This window comes from Ptychodera flava, chromosome 6 (genome assembly GCF_041260155.1).
Source record: "Ptychodera flava strain L36383 chromosome 6, AS_Pfla_20210202, whole genome shotgun sequence".
Classification (NCBI taxonomy): Eukaryota; Metazoa; Hemichordata; class Enteropneusta; family Ptychoderidae; genus Ptychodera; species Ptychodera flava.
In genome coordinates this window covers 19,713,065-19,733,359 of record NC_091933.1, presented here as the reverse complement: position 1 = coordinate 19,733,359, position 20,295 = coordinate 19,713,065, and the positions used below count along the sequence as shown (strand labels likewise).

Sequence of the window (20,295 nt, the reverse complement as noted above, 5' to 3'; positions counted from 1 at the left end):
AATTTCACATAATTTGATTGTAACCTTTATTGAAAAGTGATATGCTTCTCTCAAATCGATCATAAGCTTTTTGATCTATTGATGAAATATTCATGAAAGAAAATCAAGACTTACATTAAGGTAGAATGTGACCTGGGGGACAGATATTTGGACTGTCAAACTTTTACTTTTGGCCTACAACTTGTTAGGGCTCATTTAGAAGGTTTACGGAGTAAATAAAGTTTTCAACAGCTTAGTATTGTGAAAATCAGGAATTTTATTTTTTCCTCATAGAGATAATCTATCTGTACTGAATTTTGAATGGCAACCCCTGATTTTATTCTTGATTGTTTAAGAGAATGGTTGAAAGTTAGTTTTGAGATAGATAAAAGCAACAGTGTAAGTCTTTCATTTTTGAGCTGTGAATTAATTTTGGGAAAGACTTCTCAGGATTGGTATGTACATTTATCAGAATTCTTTGAAAACTGTGCACATGTGCTTAACAGACATTAATGTTGACGATGTTGTAGAAAGTATAGAGAAAGATTCCCCTGGATTTGATTTAAACAGAAAGTTATGCCTGTCTCTAACCACCTTGAAAGATGCAAATACAAAGTGCTCATTTATCCTCGTGTTATCCAATTATTGCGATATCAACCTGTGAATGCACTGAAGGCCGGTGAAGATGATGGAAAAAAGTATGAAATTCCCCTTAATTTCATTATGATGTGTTTGTGCCATTGTGGGAAGAGATGCAATGCATTCACAGCCATCTTTATAGACCAGTACATTTTAATGGCTTTGATGAGTTCCCCCAGGACTCCATCGCATGCTCTGTTTTCACAGCCATTTGAAACAGCAACTGACACTAATCATCAGAGTGTAAAACATTATCCCTTGGAGACTACTTTGTGACCTCGCACACCGTACTCTGGCATTTTTACCGGTAACTTTTTGATTTATGACAGTGCATGCCAGGGAAGTGAATTATTATTGTCTTAGCAATCCAGCAGCATTTGGAGGAATTGTAACAGATTGACCTCTTCAAAAACTGAAAAATGTGTTGCTCAGGGTCTAATTACCCATCAGGTAGACTCACAAGTAACACGCAAGCCATTAGACAAATTGACCAGCTAACACTTTTTATACACTTCACCTCTATGTTAAGTGCTCACTTCAACCCTTTCTGATTTTCATCAAGGAATTTGCTCAGTGGATGTGGAATCTTTGCCAGTTGAGATTCTGTCGTAATCTTGCAATCTCAGCAAGTTTAGTACTTACTTGAATTTCACATGCCAATGATTTATAAAGATAATTCCATGACATTATTTATGGCATGGTGTTGTGTATTAATTTAACAAGTTTAGATCAGCAAAAGTACCAGTAAATGTACATTTTGATGATTATTTCACTATGTTTATTTTTACATGTCAATGACAAGTTCTTATTGCACTCCCAAAAGCATGTCAAAACACCTACTCTTTAGTTGTCAACACAGTGTCTAAACACATTGTTATTGTTTACATAACACAACTTGAACTAATTTGGGAGAAAAGGATTTTTTAGTTGTTCAGATTTATCATAAGTGTTAGCTGGCCTACCGTTGAAAGTTTCACTATTACAAATTTCCCTTAAAAACAAGTGAATTTGAAAAAAAGATTAATAGATGAGCTTAAATTTGCTGAGTAAACCAATTTACAATAACCACATTATGTTCCAGTTGTGTTACATTTGAATTCTTGTCCAGTATTCACTTGTCAACAACAAACAATGCTCTCTACACACGTACTGGCTGAATTGACAAGCTCACCGTGTACCGGTATATCAACACACTTTAGGGAGCAGAACAACATTAAATACAGAAATGGTGAAACAAATTATCAAAAGCGTAATTATAGAGCAACTGGCCCTTTAGAAGAGTGTTATTAAGGGGCCGTCGATAATAAAAGCTGACACACGACAAACGTAATTCTTTCGTTTAGAAGGGAGGGTAACAGTTCATTTCATTTTGTGTCAAAATCGTATAAGGATTTTCTATTGTTTTCGAAGTGCGACTTTGCAGTGAGAACACAAAACTACCTTCGCGTTCATTGAGAAGAGAATGACCACAAAATACGGAGACAGAAAAGACAACGAAAAGACATGAATGTGAAATAAAAACCTGTATCCTTTTTCAACTTGAAACATGTATGTGAAACATTTTCCTACGTGCGAAATACATTAAAATGTTCTGTCTTAAAAAGTGAAACGCGTAAAGTGGAGGTTTATTAATTAATGTGCCCTTCCAGTATTTTTTCATGGGCGTGCGGATCGGAGAGGTGCGTGTGGGTTTGTCAGAAACGGCATCATAATACGTAATTGATTTCGCATAAGAACTTTCATTTTGAGGGGGACGGAGGGGGTTTCAAGTAAAACGAAGGAATTACGTTTCTTGTGCGTCAGCTTTTATTATCGACGGCCCCTAAGGCAATTTGAAAAGTGAGCAAGATGTGATGTCAGATGTTTTGAAAGGAATGAGCACATCCAGCTCTATGTTTTGCATATATCCCATATTAATTTTTTTGTAATAATCATGATTATTAAAGTAACGTTGACTTGAAGCATTGAGACATCTACATAACTTTGCATGTTTTGCATAGGATACTTTTAACGAATCTAGTTTCCAAAATCATGGGAATGAAGTGTTTGTACCGGTATTCATTCTTTCACAGGTATTATTTTATCAGCAAGAGTGGCGTACTTTTACATAAAATAGCTCAAATAGCTCAAGTACATGTATTTAAGAATGATGACATTCACTATGTGCTGTAAATGAAGAAGTCCCTTGAGCATTTTTCATGTCATAAAATTTGATATTTTATTGCTCTTTCCATGTGTCAAAGTTCACAGTTGCTGCAAGAATGTCCACATGTTTGTGTATTTATTTTCATTTTACTATGCCAATATTAGTCTATATGGATTCCTCCGCTCTACTGCACCATAAACTCAGAATTTACGATAGAAATATATTTATGACTGATTTCATTCTTTTAAAAATACAGTCTGTCTCACTGGTTATTGGTGATTTGTTGCACATAGTCGGTCCTGTTACATTGGCTAATGTTAGTCAAATATGATGTTTGGATTATAAAACCAGGCAGATTCTGTATCAGTAATAATTCATTCTTTTCTATGAGGTTGCTCATAAATTTCAATCATCACAACACAAAGGGTTTGAGTAACTAGTAGCTGTGTGTTTAAATGTGTCATGTCATCAAGTAGCAATTTCTGCAGACTTCAATTTGAAAAGTGCCTCGGCTTATGCTGGAGTTACACATGTCAAAAGGAATTTAACAGGCATTTGATCTCCTAAAATATTGTGCTTCATAATCCTTTTTTGTAATCCATCAAGGGATTACCATGAAAACCAATCTCTAAGTTTTTATGACAGTAATTGCTAACTTCATAGACAGTTAACATGCACACATGAATTATGTACATGTACTTCTATACAGAGACAACCTTATCAGGTACTTCCTGTTTTCATACAGTGAAGTTGATTTCTGTATGATCAATGGTGCATGCAGTAAATGTTGACTTACAGTATATAGTGTATCTTGGGAGCAGTATCCCCCGTGATTTTATCCAGAGCCAATGCACACTGGTTGTCCTGTTCCCGGCACAATTTAGAGCAAGTGTGACATTCCATTACATATCATTTTTGTTCCATGAACAACTGTCTCGATAAAATGTTTGAAAAATTTATCAGGAGATTATGTTCACAGTTTATTTAATATCCCTATTGTATTCTGAGTTACATGTGGATATGTCAGGCAGATTGTGCATCGTAGTATTAGGTTAAAGCTGGTATGTCATTTCACATAGGAGTTATAGTGATAACACAGTCTATTGAGGTATCCATGGATGAGTACTGTTTCATGAAACAATGATAGCAAGCTGTGTTGGATCACAAATATACAGAAAAAACCTCTAATAAATGTAAAATACATATACAATAAACAAATTTTCAAAAGTAAAAGATGGTTGTCGTCAATGCATATCAAAATAATTGAGCACTGTAGATGAAAGTTATAGCACTATCTAAATTGTACAGATTGATGGATTTTTGAGGTACCAAATTTTGAAAACAAAATTGATGCTTTTTGGATCAATTATGTCAAAAACTGGAATAGAAATGTTCATTGCTGTGAAACAATGATGAAATGTTTGCCATGACAACAAAGATGATTCATTGCAATGTGTGAAGTTGTTGATGATTGAGTGTTCAATTCATATTGTGAAAATGATGAGTGAAGAGAATGATACTGAAAATTTAAACTAAATTACTCAGCTCTTGTCTATTAAAATGGGTTTTACCTGCAGTTGGTATAGAGAATCCATAAAAAACTTTTACCACAGTTTTATGAGTCTTTGAATAGGCTGTTTGAGATTCTGTTTACGAGTGACATAACGCTCTGTAGATAACACAGTAGGTTATAGATAGCAGATCATCACGGAAAGACAAATTGTAATGTACGTACTACTTTAGAAATTCTACTAAGAAGGAAACAATTTCTATGAAATAAGGATGTATTTTCTGGAACCTCATTTCTCACTTGATCTACCAAAAATATGTGTTTTTACACCATGAATTAATGTCTACTGAAATTCAGAAACAGCTTAATACAGTAAATGGACAGGTTTGCTATCAGCTTAATATTATCTAAACAAATTGATTAAACATGTATACAACAGAATTTATGACAGTTGATTTAAAAGTGGTCTTGTATTGATTATTAGCTTCAATGCGTATTTTTGAGACGTTATTAGGGCAGCATCTTGAAATATGATTTGTCATGAAAATGAAATATTTATTTTGGAATTCATGGAAAAAATATCTACCGGTATATATTATGTTATCCTATCCTGGAATGTGTTATGATTACAGTGTTTGCCATATTTCTAAATATGCAAACTCTCGTTACATTAATCCATTTTCTGTGTTTGTCAAACTGATGTAATCATCTACATTTAAGAGCTGATTGATCGATCCTTGACGTCATATCAAATACAAATAACAAAACATGCCTTTTAAGACTGACGCATATACATATTGTTGGTTATAATTACTCCTTTATGCAACTTCTCATACTGTATGAGATCATCAATTGGTGTACGACAGAGCCAGTTACAATGACAGTATGGTGAAAACATTTTGATCATATGGATTATTGTTTTATGTTAAACTTTACACTACCGGTAGATGACATTTAGAATGTGTTTTGACGTTAAAGCACCAAAGCAAAGGAAAGTTTAGTGTCTGTAAATTTATTTTGTTTTTACTCCAATGTGTACAGTAGATCTAATAATTGGACGTCTGTCACTGTAGCCTAATTATAAGTACAATAGTGCATACTGCCACTACTACCAGTATAGTCCTGGGGACTGAGATTGAACTTAAATTCAACTATCTGTTTTATACATTGTACAGTAGATGGCAATTTTTATTTTTCCATTAGAAATACGGTATGTTGAAAAAATACCTTATATTGAATTGCTACAGCATGCATGATGGATTGTCTGTCACAAACTGATAGCTTTTGTCCTTTGCTCTACATTAATATGCACATGTACAACTTTCAATAATGACCAACGCAGCGACCCATGTTGCCAGTTAATGTAGTTAATATAGGTGAACTGCGTGTCACTCTGTAACATTTTACAGAGAAGTGATCTGGGAAATCGTCATATACTGGACTGAACGTACATGATGCATGGCACTAGCCCAAGTAACTTTTAATTAGCATTCCACATGCACAGTTACACGCATTCTGCCCAAAGACAGGACATCTATCACGACGCTTTTGAGCATTTATGAAATTAAAGTGTGTTGATTCACTCAGCATCATATGTGCAGTCAAGTTAAAAAGTTTTTTCACAGCGACGGTCAGTGAAACAAAAAAATTAGTTGTCAGGTATTCAATCTATCTCATTGACCAATGCATAAACCTGTTGTGTATAACTAAAAGGATATATCCTGTAATGAGTTTGTGTCGTGTTACAATCACTGTCTGATTGAAAGTAAAGTGGTACCAAATACAAATTCAGTAGCTGCAGTGTAGCAGAGTTTAGCATTTGTGGACTGCATAATTGATCACTACCATGGCGGCTTTGGAAAAGTTGCACTATCATGTGTACCGGGTATACAGGGTTTTGCACTGGGGGATTTTGAAGTATGGGCCACCCCTCTGTTTTGCCTTTACATACATGTATTTAATGGCCATACTAAAGACTAAAATTTCACAACATCATGCAAATTATATATTGTTATGTAAATTTTCCATCCCTGTGTTTGTCTAAGCTGTACGTGGAGAACACTGATGTAGTACATATACTGCAAATGTTTCATATCAGTAACATGTCATACGGTATTTCATGTTTCTGAAACTATCTTGAAGTGAAATTGAAGGAACTTCTATTTGAAATGATACAGTTCCAAGGTCTCAATATATTTATGGCAGTGATCAAAAAAGTTTGGCACAATACCTGCATGATGCTGTCATAGGCATGTGTTATACTGGTAGTTACAGCATGCAAACTACCCCCATTCCCCAACCCCCCACTCCCACCCTCTTGTATATTTATACATGTATGTAGTGTACAGTACCAACGGTACATTAATGCAGTGTTTTCTCTGGGGCGCATGATTGCACAATTCCCCCCTCAACTGATCTAAATCCCCGTAGCAACAATTACAAACATGCACAATGTCACCCCCAACACTGAGATCTGGAGATATTGATCACACACCATATTTATTGTGGCATTCCGCATCATAATTATAAGTGCCCATGATGTAATATCACAAACTTTACATCCTGATTACAAAACTCTGTCTGAATTTAATGAATAAAGTATGAACGATCAGTGTGAACTTCTAATATATTGGTATAAAAAAACATTTCCTCCATAGACAAGATGAAAACACAGGATACTGTGTTAAATTTAATATTTGACCCACAATTTAACCTTAAAGTGTTAATACCTTCATAAACCTTAATTTGCATAAAGTAACTTGCATAATGTATTTTGGTTCCCCTTCATCAATCAGGACCAAATCTCCCCCTCTACCCATTTTTAAGGAGAGGGGGACATTCCCCCTCATGAAAGAAGTCTGGGAAAAACATTGTAATTGCTTGTTCCAATATCCGAAGATCATAGCATGGTGCGGAAGTACCCATCTAGGATATATGCAATACACATCAGTTTGGCAGCAATTTCTCATTTCCTTGTCACTTTATTATCAGCTTGATGCATGCACTGAAATCAGTCTGTCAGATGCAAATGCCATTATAACTAATTGTAACAGCTCTGAGGTACACTCTATCAATCTGAAATCAATGGCAGATTTTTTATATCAGCATTTCAATTACAAGTCTGTCTTTAACCGTGTGTGAGTCTAACCCATCAAGTTTTATGGTTTATTGTCCCATGATGAATTCTTTGAAATTTGTTCGATGCACAGTTCTCTCCATCGATAAATGTCACATTTTAATAAATGAATGGAAATGGATTATGGATGAAGTGAATCAGTCTTGTCTAGGTACATTTGTAATGTAAATGTCGGTTGAGGAATATGTCAGATCATACGATAAAAATTACGCCTACAGCAAAGACAGGATGGTTTAGTAAATGAATTTTGCCGGGGAAGACATGTCAGAGGGTAATTGGACTGATATCATACATGTGTGTGTGTGTGTGTAAATTGTGGTGACTTTGTCATGTGGCAAATGTAATGTTTTGATGGACATTCATTTGGAAGAGATGAAGTCTGAAAGTCTAGTAGGCACAGTTCTCTGCCAATGTTACCACTGAATTAGAACATTAATATACCGGTATATCTAATGTTTCAATGTGACAAAAATGGAAAGTGCAAGTGGCTAGTGTAGAGAGATTTACAGAGGAGTTGAGACCTCATGAGTCAGACACTTGTAGTCATTTTGTATCAATGCTTGAATGGAAAAGTGGATGAAAAAAGTACTTTTCCCTTATTTCTATGAAAATGATCGAACTTTGATCTCCAAATGTAGTAAAGTTCTGATAATATGGTCCTTTAGGGAAATTGCCAATGCGACAAAATTTCTTTTGCGGATTGTTTTGTCGTAGGTTTTTGACATGACAGAATGAAGGATGCATAAATGTATATGTGTGATGAAGGTATGTGTGTGTGTGTGTCTGTATGTGTTTGTGATAAACCTGTACCAGTATGTCTCCCTATGAAAGAAAAGTGCCAAAAATATTGTGATTTGCGGATGCGTATTAATGGTGTTGGTGTGATATAAGACTGCAGCAATAAAAGTCACCTATAATATCAGCTTTACTTTTTGTCAATTTTGCATCATGCTGTACAGGAAGATGATTGACAGCCCCTCATTAATGTCACAATTTTACTGTGATTAACATATGCACGTGTTATTATTTTATGATATGGATTTCCCCTGCATGACATTTACTGGCTTTGAAAATTCTGAATTTTAATCAACTATTCTTTTAAAATAATAGTCTGGTACAACTGAAACTTTACCTGCTAAAAGAAAAGACAAGGCAGTATACGACATCTGCTGTAAATTGAAAGTTTTTGAAAAACTCATAAATGCAATCCTTGGTGTTCAGAGAGTTTATGAATGTACGGTAAATGTAAGTTATGACATTGAATTCTAAATTACACTGCATATATCTTGCAGTTTTTTTGTTGTTTTTATGTTAATTTACCATATCCCTGAGTCATACAAACTGGTTGAAACTGGTATCTTTTGCATATTCTATTTTTGATAGTTCCAGATTCAATATTGGCTCACCTTAATATGGAAAGACTTAAACTTTTACTTGAAATGTCCTAAACAGGAACGTTCGGCCATTCTCTTAATTAAGCAAGAATAAAAACTGTGAGGATGAAAGAGAAACAATAATATTTACCGATATTTAAATTCAAAATGGTTTGATTTTCACAAATGTCAGCCAATGAAAACCGTGTTTACTACAAGAGCTTCAAAATGAAGCCTAACAAGCATGTCCAGAGGAGAATTATGAAAATTTTAGAGTCTGAGTATCTGTCCTCGAGGTGCATTCTACCTGAAAAGACTGTACAATGAATGATGTCATGAACATGTTGAATCAGTATCTAGTTGTTTTGTAACCTGTAATGAATGAAGATGTATCAATTCTGTAATGATAAATATAAATCATTTGTCATTCAAAGTTTTTTATGAGTTATATCATTATATCAGAAGGTTTATATCTTACTAGTGGTTTCAGATACTGTATCAATCAGGAAAATATATTACCAGTATCAAAACTGTAAAAGTGTAACACAACAAGAATCAACAGTTTTTGTTGATAATGTTGTATTTTCTATTCAAGCAGTGTATGTAGAACTTCGTTTTGGTAACATTTAGTTCTTAATTTTGTTCAACAACTGAAACTTTATGCATCAGAATTGGTAGTCTCATATGGTGTCTTTGTATATATTCATGTTGTTCATGTCCAGCTTACTAAAGGATATACATGTATGTATGGCCTCCCTACATGGGAGAGTAATTTTGTAACTCTTACATAAGAGTACTGATAGATCATATTGGTGCCATCACAGGTATCTGACACTATTGAAAAGGGCTAAAAGTGTAAGATTTTCTTTCTGGTTTTCTTGCAGGAGTTTGTTGGTATTTGACCGTAATAAGGGACAGTTTGGACACTATGATTCAGCCGGTCACGGCAATTCACGCATAGCGTCTTCTTTGAGCAACAAATTATCTACATTCATCAAAGGTAATTATAACATGTATATTACAGTAAATAAAGCTGTATAAATTAGCAAGACAATATGGTCAAAAAGGACAATTATATCGTCTCATGAGTTACAACTCTATTTGAAAGAAACATTTTACAATAATTAATCCCAATTGCTACTCCACAATTTGAAACAAATATGTCATACAAACAGTAAATGTAATTAATCCCAATGCGGACCTTTTGTCATTGAGAATATCATTTTTCAAAAAGACAACATGGAAATAAAGTATGCAGTTTTCCATCTTGGCTGCAGTTGCATTTTAAAAGCGATTTGACAATCCGTGGACAGCTTTCAAACACCTCAGGGGATTTTAACCTTGCATCTTTAACATGCAGCCTTCCTTTTCATGTTATTACATGATCCCTACAAGTATTTGAGACTCTTGACTTTAGTATTACGGGCAAGACAATGTAAAATAGTATATTTTAAATATCTTGAGCCACAAAACAGGTGACATATCTTAATTTTGCTATTTTTCAAATGAATCATCCTTTTTGACATGGTATGTCATTGCTCATCAAACCATACTATAAGTAGTGAATATGTAAAAGTACATGTGTGTACCTTCAAAATTTGTATGGGACAAAAGATATTAAGTCTATCAAAATCAGAATAGGAGGTTAGTATTATAAGGATAATATCAGGTCACTCCACCGCAAAAACAGAATAAACAACAATTACCTTGAAAAGGTTACAAATTTTAAAGGAGACTTTCACTTCTTGCCAAAGCCACTTCGTAGAAGGGGCTGTGGTTATCCAATACATTAGCTTGATCATCCTATTTAACCCATGCTAATATGATATGTATCCATTATCAGTGTTGGCGCTAGGAATTTTTTCATTGTAGCCACGGTCTGTTAGTGTGGCTAAAATGATCAAACTTTTTTTAGCCACAAGCAATTTTTATTAGCCACACCCAACAATCAATTTCATATACAAATTGCACAAAACCTATTTTCAATAACATTTGTACTTTATTATCCAAATGTTGCTCCATGTCCAAAGGCTAGATGTTTAAATGACTGAATATTTCGATAATCTGACCGATCTAAGGGTTATTTTGATACGTTAAAAGTGACAGAACCGGCGTGATTAACGATGGTGCACGCTGTTTGGAATACGTTGTGGCTGCTATGCTGGCCGGCGTGAACTCAAATTACCCTTCATGCTTGCATCCTGACGCGACGTACGTGGTCAAATGTTTCGTACGATGCTTGCAGTGTTTATGCTGGAAAATTTGGATTGCTGAAAATAACGTAGACTTATTTGTAAAAACGACTAGTTGTTAGAATAGTAGGCTACATAAATAATCCAGTACATATTTTGGATCGATCACAATGAACACCCGCATGTCGAAATTCTTGGTCCTTCGGGAAAACCGTCGGTCTGGGATCGCAGGACTGACGTGACTTTCGAAGGCGTCTAGGGTCAACACGGCACCCGGTCATGAGCTTTCGCCACGCATGGCGAAGGCGTAGCAATTTTTTTTCGCCACATCGGACATTTATTCGCAATTTGCGACTGTGGCAAACGTTAGCGCGAACCCTGATTATTCTGTTGAATCAACCTTTCAGTACGTATGCAACATTACCGTAATATGACTACCATTCCTGAGTACTACTCACTTATTAGAGCTGATGATCAACCAACAAACACACAATTTGACTACGTAGGGACTGTGTCATCAATGATGACTTGTTACTTACATGATGAGGGCAATAGTTATTAAGAAACCACAAAGTATTGAGAGAAAAGTTTCATGCCCTGTTTATTTCAGTCAGAAAATATAGTGTTTTCAATGGAGTTCGAAATCACAGCATACGGTTTTCAGTCACCTTATGGAGATGCAACAGACACTCAGACGTAGGATATGTGTCACGAGGTCAACAGTACCAACGCGTAAATTTGTAAACGAACTAGGTCGACCTTATTGGCAGTCTCACTACAGGCTGGAGGAAGGCCACTATATCAACAGTTTACATATGTTTATCGATTGTAAGTCAACAAAATACACTTCAGTTTAACTAAAATCTTACAAATTTCTTCATCATGTACATTGTGGGCTAAGAAAACCTCAACCACAGGGCTCCATCTTGAGCGTTCAGCATCAAACAATGCGGCTATAGTTCAACACTACATTCAATCACAACATATCCTATCTCCATGATCGCAATCAACTTGGTTAGAAAATTGCTCCTTTTTTCCATAAAACATTCTCAAAAAGTGGTAAATCCGCCAATTCTATCACTCAGAGAGCAATAGCTGTACATGATATAATCGTCTTCTGTGTCCGAGTTGCTGACAGGCTTTCATTAGGTAGCTCGTTGGGTTAACAGCATGCAGAGGGGCCGCAGACCTGATTAAATATTCATGTAATCGTTGACCCCTTCTCAGAAAGTTCGCAAAAATTACTGGAACTTTCTATTGTTAGTCTAGATGATGTCATTATTTTAGTCCTTATATGGTACTAATTGAGTTCAAAGGGTAAGGAAAAGCTTTATGTATTGCTGATTTCGGCAATACGTAGCGACATTGGGCATACAGCATTGAAACGCAACCACTATCGGATTTTACCGTGTACCGACGTGACGCTGAGAGCGAGAGCGTAGTCACGTGGATTTCGTCACCTGATAGGATAGTACCATATCGTTTCATTCACCATGAATTTGACTTGAGTCTTTGAGCTTGAGGCCAGTTCGCCACACTTTCATTAGCGTTGCGAACCAAGTAGACATTTTATTTGCCACTCCGCACTTTCTGTTGCATTTTGCAAATGTGGCGAGCGCTAGTGCGAGCCCTGACAAGGCAAGTTGTCTTATGTCCAATACATGTAATCTACATATGTGTGCCAATTTCTACTCAATTATTCGTAAAAATAATATAAACTTAGATTATGTATTTGTGTATGTTGAACTGATTTTAAGTCCCCATGGACACCGTCTGAGGAGGACTTACAGGTTTGGTTGGGTCTGTGCATCCATTCGGCCATACATTTATGCAGATATCTCAGAGATGCCTGGAGTGATTTCCCTCAAACTTGATAGAAAAATTATTTCCCATGTCATGCATATTCACGTTAATTTATTTAGTGATCAAATCCAATATAACTGTGTTGTAGCCATTTTATTTAAAAAGTGGGGACTATGTCCTTGACAATGACTTTTGAAAACGAGCATTGTTTCTGGAGTGACTGCACTAAATTTTATGACACTTTGTAAAGATGATCATCACACAGAGCTCTAATAGCATACAACGAGATATGTCAGTATTGCATCAATTAACTTGCTAATTTTGCATGTTTGATGAATTTTTGTAATTAGGGTGATATATCTAGAAATACTGCAGCAAATTTGATGAAACTTGGTACAGATCTTTAGCACACAGTGTCATAATAATGTACAAAGATGCTTAGCAGTATCAGGCAAATTAATTGCGAATTTGCATATTTGATGAAGTTTCATATTGGTATATGTCTAGAAATGCTGCATCAAATTTTATGAAACATGGTACAGATGTTGATCATCTAGTAGTGTTATGGCATGCAAAGATACGTAGTAGTATCATGTCAATTAACTGCTGATTTGCATATTTAATGAATTGTCATAATTAAACTGATATGGTATGTCAAGGAATGGTTCATCAAGTTTCATGAAACTTTGTACAGATGTTAAGCTCACATTGGTTTAATGTTTGAAAGAAGACACTTAACAGTTTCATATTAATTAATTTTTAATTTAAATATTTAATGAACTTTCCTAATTCAGTCCGGGTCACTTCCAAAATTGGAGACGCTATACCATAATATTTTGCCCCTCTCATTAGCCAATCAGCGGCCAGCGCGCCATCAGTAAAAATTGTATTTCCTGGCAACCTCCACATGCGTCCTTCGTTACGTACGCCATACTGTGTCGAACTCCCGCGCCGTATTCTGTCGTAATGTCGAAAAAGTTGTGTGGCCACTCTGTCAAAACACAGTTTCAAAATGGCGTACCAGTTTTATTCTGGCTAAGACAACCAAACCCCATATATCGCTATGATTCCTAGACTCTGGCTTGAAGTCCTGCGAAATATAAATCGTGTACCTACACAGATCGTTCAGAATACCCCATTTGTATCGGAGATGGCAGCGATACAAATTCTACCGTATGGGGAACAGCTGTGTGGCCACTCTGTAAACACATTTTCAAAATCGCGTACCATTTTTAGTCTGCGTTTGACAACTACAAAACAGGTACCTTTTAAAGCTCTGACATTGCTCTTCTTTCTTGCAAAATGTTATACGCGTACCTACACAAATAACCTTTATAACAGTATTTCTAATAGCGATGACGAACATCCACAAAATGATTTTCGGTACTTGAGCGAAATCGATAAACTGGGGTTAGAAATGAATCGTCAATATTTCGAATATTTGTTCACTAATCGGACTCCTTGTTGGACATGACCTTCTGCAGAACACGTGGATTATGTTGACTGTCGAAATTCGTCGAAATTCACAAGACAGGGGCTTAATAAGCAGCCCAAAACTGCCGATCACACTTGGTGGGTAATTTGTGACCCAGCGTGACCTGTACTTTATTAATGATGTAATCTGGTCAATGATTGGCTGAATGCTGGAATACATTATCATAATGAGTCGCCAATTTTGGAGATGACCCAGACTGTAATTAGAGTGATATGTCCAGAAATACTTCATCAAATTTGAAGAAACTTGGTACAGATGTTGATCTCACAGTGCTGTAATACAATTCATTGACACTTAGCAGTATCGTTTGTGAAATGTAGTACAGGTTATAATCTGTCAGTGTGACAATATAATGCAAAAATGCTTGGCAACATCCTGGCGATTAATTACTAATTGACGTATTCAATTACCTTTTGTAATTAGGGTGGCAGCCCACATTAGTTCTACGTTTTCACCACCATGGAACTCATTCTTAATCACACATACCCAATTAATGAACAGGACTCTATCCTCTCCAAGGACTTGTAATCAAAGTGGGGACTGTGTCATCAATGATGACTTGTCAGGAATAATTTCCAGATTCATTCATTTTAAAAATTCATTTTAAAAATGTTTGAAGATCACTTACTTAACATGATTCTAGGTCATAGATTTTGATATATCAATTGATTGATATTTATTGGTTGGTACTCAAACATGTGAAACACTAAGGCTCAGACACTTGCCTGTTGAGACCTCTGGCTCGTGTGCGATAAATAAACAAACAAATGAATAACTAACTGACAGGAAAGTGGCACTCTATCCAAACTTGTAACCTTCAAGTGAAGAAATTAGTTTAAAAAATGATTTTGGGACACCTTGCCTTAGCAATTTACAAGCTGCTTTACTTGACCAGCAGTAGATTTTAATAACCTTATTGTACTTTTTATAGTTAGAGATTGACTTTTAAAGATATTACTGCGTTATTGTCCAGGGGTTTGAAGTTCTTTTGTCTAAAGGAGCAGAGCAATTTGTGCTCCCTACTATCTAAATGTCATGTATTTTCTGAGTGCCCTTTTCAGAAATGACCCCCAGGAGATAATATCATAAAACTGTGTTGTAAGTTTATGAGATCATGGCATGCTATCAAACATTTATAGTTGGAAAATCATAGAATTACTCTTATTTTTAGAATTTAAATAACCGACTGTCAATTGTGTTGTATTATATTCAGTGGGTTGTTTGTATTGCAGTGTAACCTGGGTTATTGAAATTTGAAAATTCCAACTGCTGAGAAGGATATTTTTAATGCTAGCATCAATGCCTTTCCTTTGATAATCAATCCAAAATGTAATTCTCTTGATTTGTCATGGTTGTATATTTATGCCTCATATTATGTACCATAGTTTAATAGTAAAAAAGAGAAGCAGCATTTTCTAAAACTTATCTGCAGAGGGATCGCTTTCTGTGAGAATCAAACATCAGCCTACACAAGTGACAGCTTGTTTTTCTCTGTCATATGGTCCTAAATATATCATGCAATCGTAGACTCCAGCACTTCATATCAAAAGAAGATTGTATGCCAACGTTTTGTTTAAATTCCATCGCCATTTATTAAACAGGAATATAAGTAAAACATTGTAATGTGGAAGGTGTTCTCACAACCTGGAAAAGTGGGATTATTCAAGTATGCATCACTTTATAAGCAGTAAAAATGGCCACACAGCTCAAAGAATTTTGACCATGCAGTCATTGCATGAGAATGTGTTAGAACATACCGGTACATATGGATATCGGTAATTTGTTCAAGGTCAAACGCCTTCATGAAAGCAAACAGTGTGCCGTACTCGTTACAGCTTTGAAAAGCAATTATACCGTGGTATGGCTTTATAATTGCTGTGATGTTAACTTGCCATTTTCATCCAAAGGAAACCGAATTAAGTTGCATTCATAACTTAATGAGAAAGCCTTTTAGTACTGAATGGTGGCGCATAAATATCCTCATTTGATTACAGTAATACAAGAACACCTCACTTCAACCCTTTGACACAATGCTTTAGAAACCCTACATTTGCGAGAAGATTTATTTCTGACAGAAATGATCAAGCGGCATTCATCCCTGCATGCCAGGAAGTCCATTTAGATTCCCCTTTCAGAGTCAGAGTGTTTTTCTTTTCTGATGTCTGATTTTTTACCTGAAGGCAAACGCTTTTGCCTTAAGGATTATACCACTCAATTTACTCGCTATTAAAAAAATTACAATTCAGTTTCTGCTGCATTTTCTGTTGACAACTGAAAGTGCCAATACACTTAATTCAGTTTATCAGTAAAGAAAACCAAGATAAAACATAGAGCAATCAGGATACTCATTTTTAACACAAACATCTTACTTGTTATTTATATAATAATATCCAGATCTTCAGAATAAATGGACATCCGCCATTTTAAGTTCTCTGTAAAGGCATCTTGAATACTTCCATCAGATAGAATGAATTTGCAGTCATCGTACAGCATTGCATTTGTGTCCACTATGTGAAATTTTACCAATGAGACATACAGATGTTGACACTTTGGAGGTGTTAACAGTTTGATGGGAGCGGTGAGAAATCATAGTCAAAGTTCTATTTCAGTGCAAAAACATTTCTAGTCTGTGGAGCATTTCACGAGATTCCCAAAAATTCTGATAGTTTAAGGAAAATGGATATACAGTGCAGTGCAAAATGGGATGATGTTGACACAATATTGCCCAGAATGAGGCAATTTGCCTCGAACATCAGGGACAAACCTGTTGACAACACACCTTATAGTGTTATATTTAGAACACAGAATCAAACTAGCAATTACAAAGATCATTCTATCCATTGCCTCACATATCTGTCCAACACCTTCAAAAGGTCAAACATATCTCAAGTAAAATTCATTTATAAAAACATCTTCTATATTCCCAAATGAAAATATCAAATGAAGAGGTGAAATGTAATTTGTGTTGTTTTGCCTTCAAATTTATGAGGGGTTTCCACTATTTTGTGACTGTTCTGAAACGATGCGCAGCGCAGCAAGAATGTTCAATGAGCAACGTATTTACAATGATACCCTAATTTTATCAAGGTATTGTAGCTTGTACATGAATAGATGAATTTTTGTGGGCAGTATTTATTCCACATTTTCATCGGAAACAAAGCTGAGATCTGTATACCGGTATAACTCTCGAAACTCATCAACTAAAGTCTTGCTTCGATCTTGTGATCACTTTTCCAGGTCCCAGTTAACTTCAGATATCCCATGTCCTGCCAAGTTCACATTTTAACAACAGTTTAAGTTGGTTTTATCAAGTGAAGTACAACATGTCCCATATGGTACATTTTTATAAAAAATGCACCATTTGAAGGTCCCTGAAAACATAGAGACTGTCAACATGATATTTGCAGACTACAGCTGCTGTAACAGACTAAGCAAAGTGGCTGAAAATACATGGTTTTGGCTCAATACAGCTTTTTACTGACTTGGCAGATGGAGAAGTGAAGCTGTCCAACAGGAAAGTGTTAAATTTGTGTCAAGATCAATTGTTTGAACTGACGGTAAAGTAAAATGATAAAGGTCAGGCCATCTGTTCGGTCATCACTTGTCCTCCGTATTTGCTGTCAATTTAGGTTTATGGTTTCAAATTTTGTGATCTCTGCTCATATGACTTCAGTTTTCTATTATTGCTAAGTCTGCTCCACCCCCATCCCCCTCAATCCCCGCATAATTTACTGTACAATATTGTTTACGTAGCATTTTCTTTAGACTCAATAATATGGAAATGAACCTGTACTTTTTAGCTCCCATTTGCTTTATGTATGTAAACAAAAGCAATGTAATTAGGTGGGTAGTACTCTTTGGGTAAGAAGCAAACACTTAGAATTGCTGTCTAAACCTCACTATCTCATGAATCAAAGTGAGACTTGAGTGGACACCGTGGGTCATCAGTATGTATTAGGGAGATGGTGCAGTGGCAAAGAATGTGAAATTTTCAGAAGAGTTACTTTCAGAATGTGCTTTGGAATACAATTCAGAATAACATTCAGACACTCACTATGTGAGATAATATTCTGTATATTCCAGAAGAGTACTTTCAAAATGTGCTTTGGATTAACCAAACTTACTAAACTTTTACCATAGTTATGCTTAGGGTAACAAGTCATTGACAATGACATAGTCCCCACTTGTAATAGGAGTATTAGTCTTGATGGGGCAGGGAAATGAGGTCATTAAAGGGACACTATCGCTATCTTTTGACCCTTTCTACACCGATATTGTTGCAAACGAGCAGTTGCTGATGTTGTTCGATTTATTGAAAGATGCCTAAAAAATGGTCAACCATAGACAACTTCCATCAAGTTTGCCTACACTGTGCAGAAAAACCTCGGGTCAGGGGTTAACAGTAGCCCACCTAAAACCTCTGACCCCAGGTTTTTCTACACAGTGTAGGCTAAATTGGATGGAAGTTGTCTATGGTCGACCATTTTTAGACATCTTTCAATAAGTCGAACGACATCAGCAATTGTTCGCTTGCGACATCTTAAGGTCTATTATCCTATCCAAATTGAAGCGTAAAGAACTTGTGGTTACTGAGTTATGCATATATATGTATATTCAAGGTCAAGGTCATCAAGGTCACGTCACATTTTGAAAATAAAACATTGTATTGCTAATTAATCCATATATACCATAATTCAGACCTCTAGCTCTATTGGCTTGCCCACAATTATATATGGGCATAATTAACGAGGTAAAGCATGTGTTGTCATAAGGTCTCCCATCCTACTAAATATAAAGGACATAGCACTTGTGGTTACTTATTTATTGACATAATCGTGTATTTTAGGTAAAAGGTTATCGAGGTCACATGACATTTTGTCAAAAAAATTCTATCCTATAGTCTATCCCTATATACTAAAAATCATATATTTACCTCTATTGGCTTGCTCAAAATTAGATATGCACATAATAATGAGGTACAATATGTGGTGTCATAAGGTGTCCCATCATACCATATATGAAGGGTGTAGCACTTGTGGTTCCTGAGTTATGGACAAATATGTATATTTGAGGTCAAAGGTCACCGAGGTCACGTGACATTTGTCAAAAAAATTGTATTGCAAAGTTATCCCTACATACCAAAAATCAGACCTCTAGCTCTATTGGCTCGCTAAAATTAGATATGTGCATAATTAATGAGGAACAATATGTGGCGTCATAAGGTGTCCCATCATACCAAATATGAAGGGTGTAGCACTTGTGGTTACTGAGTTTTGGACAAATATGTATATTTGAGGTCAAAGGTCACCAAGGTCACGTGACATTTTGTCAAAAAAATTGTATTGCTAAGTTATCCCTATATACCAAAAATAAGACCTCTAGCTCTATTGGCTCGCTCAAAATTAGATATGTGCATAATTAATGAGGTACAATATGTGGCGTCATAAGGTGTCCCATCATACCAAATATGAAGGGTGTAGCACTTGTGGTTACTGAGATATGGACAAATATGTATATTTGAGGTCAAAGGTCACCGGGTCACATGACATTTTGTCAAAAAAATTGTATTGCTAAGTTATCCTATATACCAAAAATCGGACCTCTAGCTCTATTGGCTCGCGTAAAATTAGATATGTGCATAATTAATGAGGTTCAATATGTGGCGTCATAAGGTGTCCCATCATACCAAATATGAAGGGTGTAGCACTTGTGGTTACTGAGTTTTGGACAAATATGTTTATTTGAGGTCAAAGTAATTGAGGTCACGTGACATTTTAAAAAATAATTGTATTGCTAAATTATCCCTATATACCAAAAATCAGACCTCTAGCTCTATTGGCTCGCCTCAAAATTAGATATGCACATACTTAATGAGGTACAATATGTGGCGTCATAAGGTGTCCCATCATACCAAATATGAAGAGTGTAGCACTTGTGGTTACTGAGTTATGCACAAATATGTATATTTGAGGTCAAAGGTAATTGAGGTCACGTGACATTTTGTCAAAAAAATTGCATTGCT

At 35.7% G+C, this 20,295-nt stretch overlaps 1 protein-coding gene across 2 annotated transcripts in view; it reads left to right on the top strand.

Annotated features, from left to right (window-relative positions):
* Positions 1 to 20,295, top strand: part of LOC139135081 (sentrin-specific protease 8-like) — a 153,001-nt gene that overhangs the window by 105,300 nt on the left and 27,406 nt on the right. For both annotated transcript variants that reach the window (XM_070702310.1, XM_070702311.1), the window contains exon 4: positions 9,668 to 9,783. In XM_070702310.1, the coding sequence (XP_070558411.1) occupies positions 9,668 to 9,783 (116 nt within the window). The remainder of the gene's footprint in view (positions 1 to 9,667; positions 9,784 to 20,295) is intronic.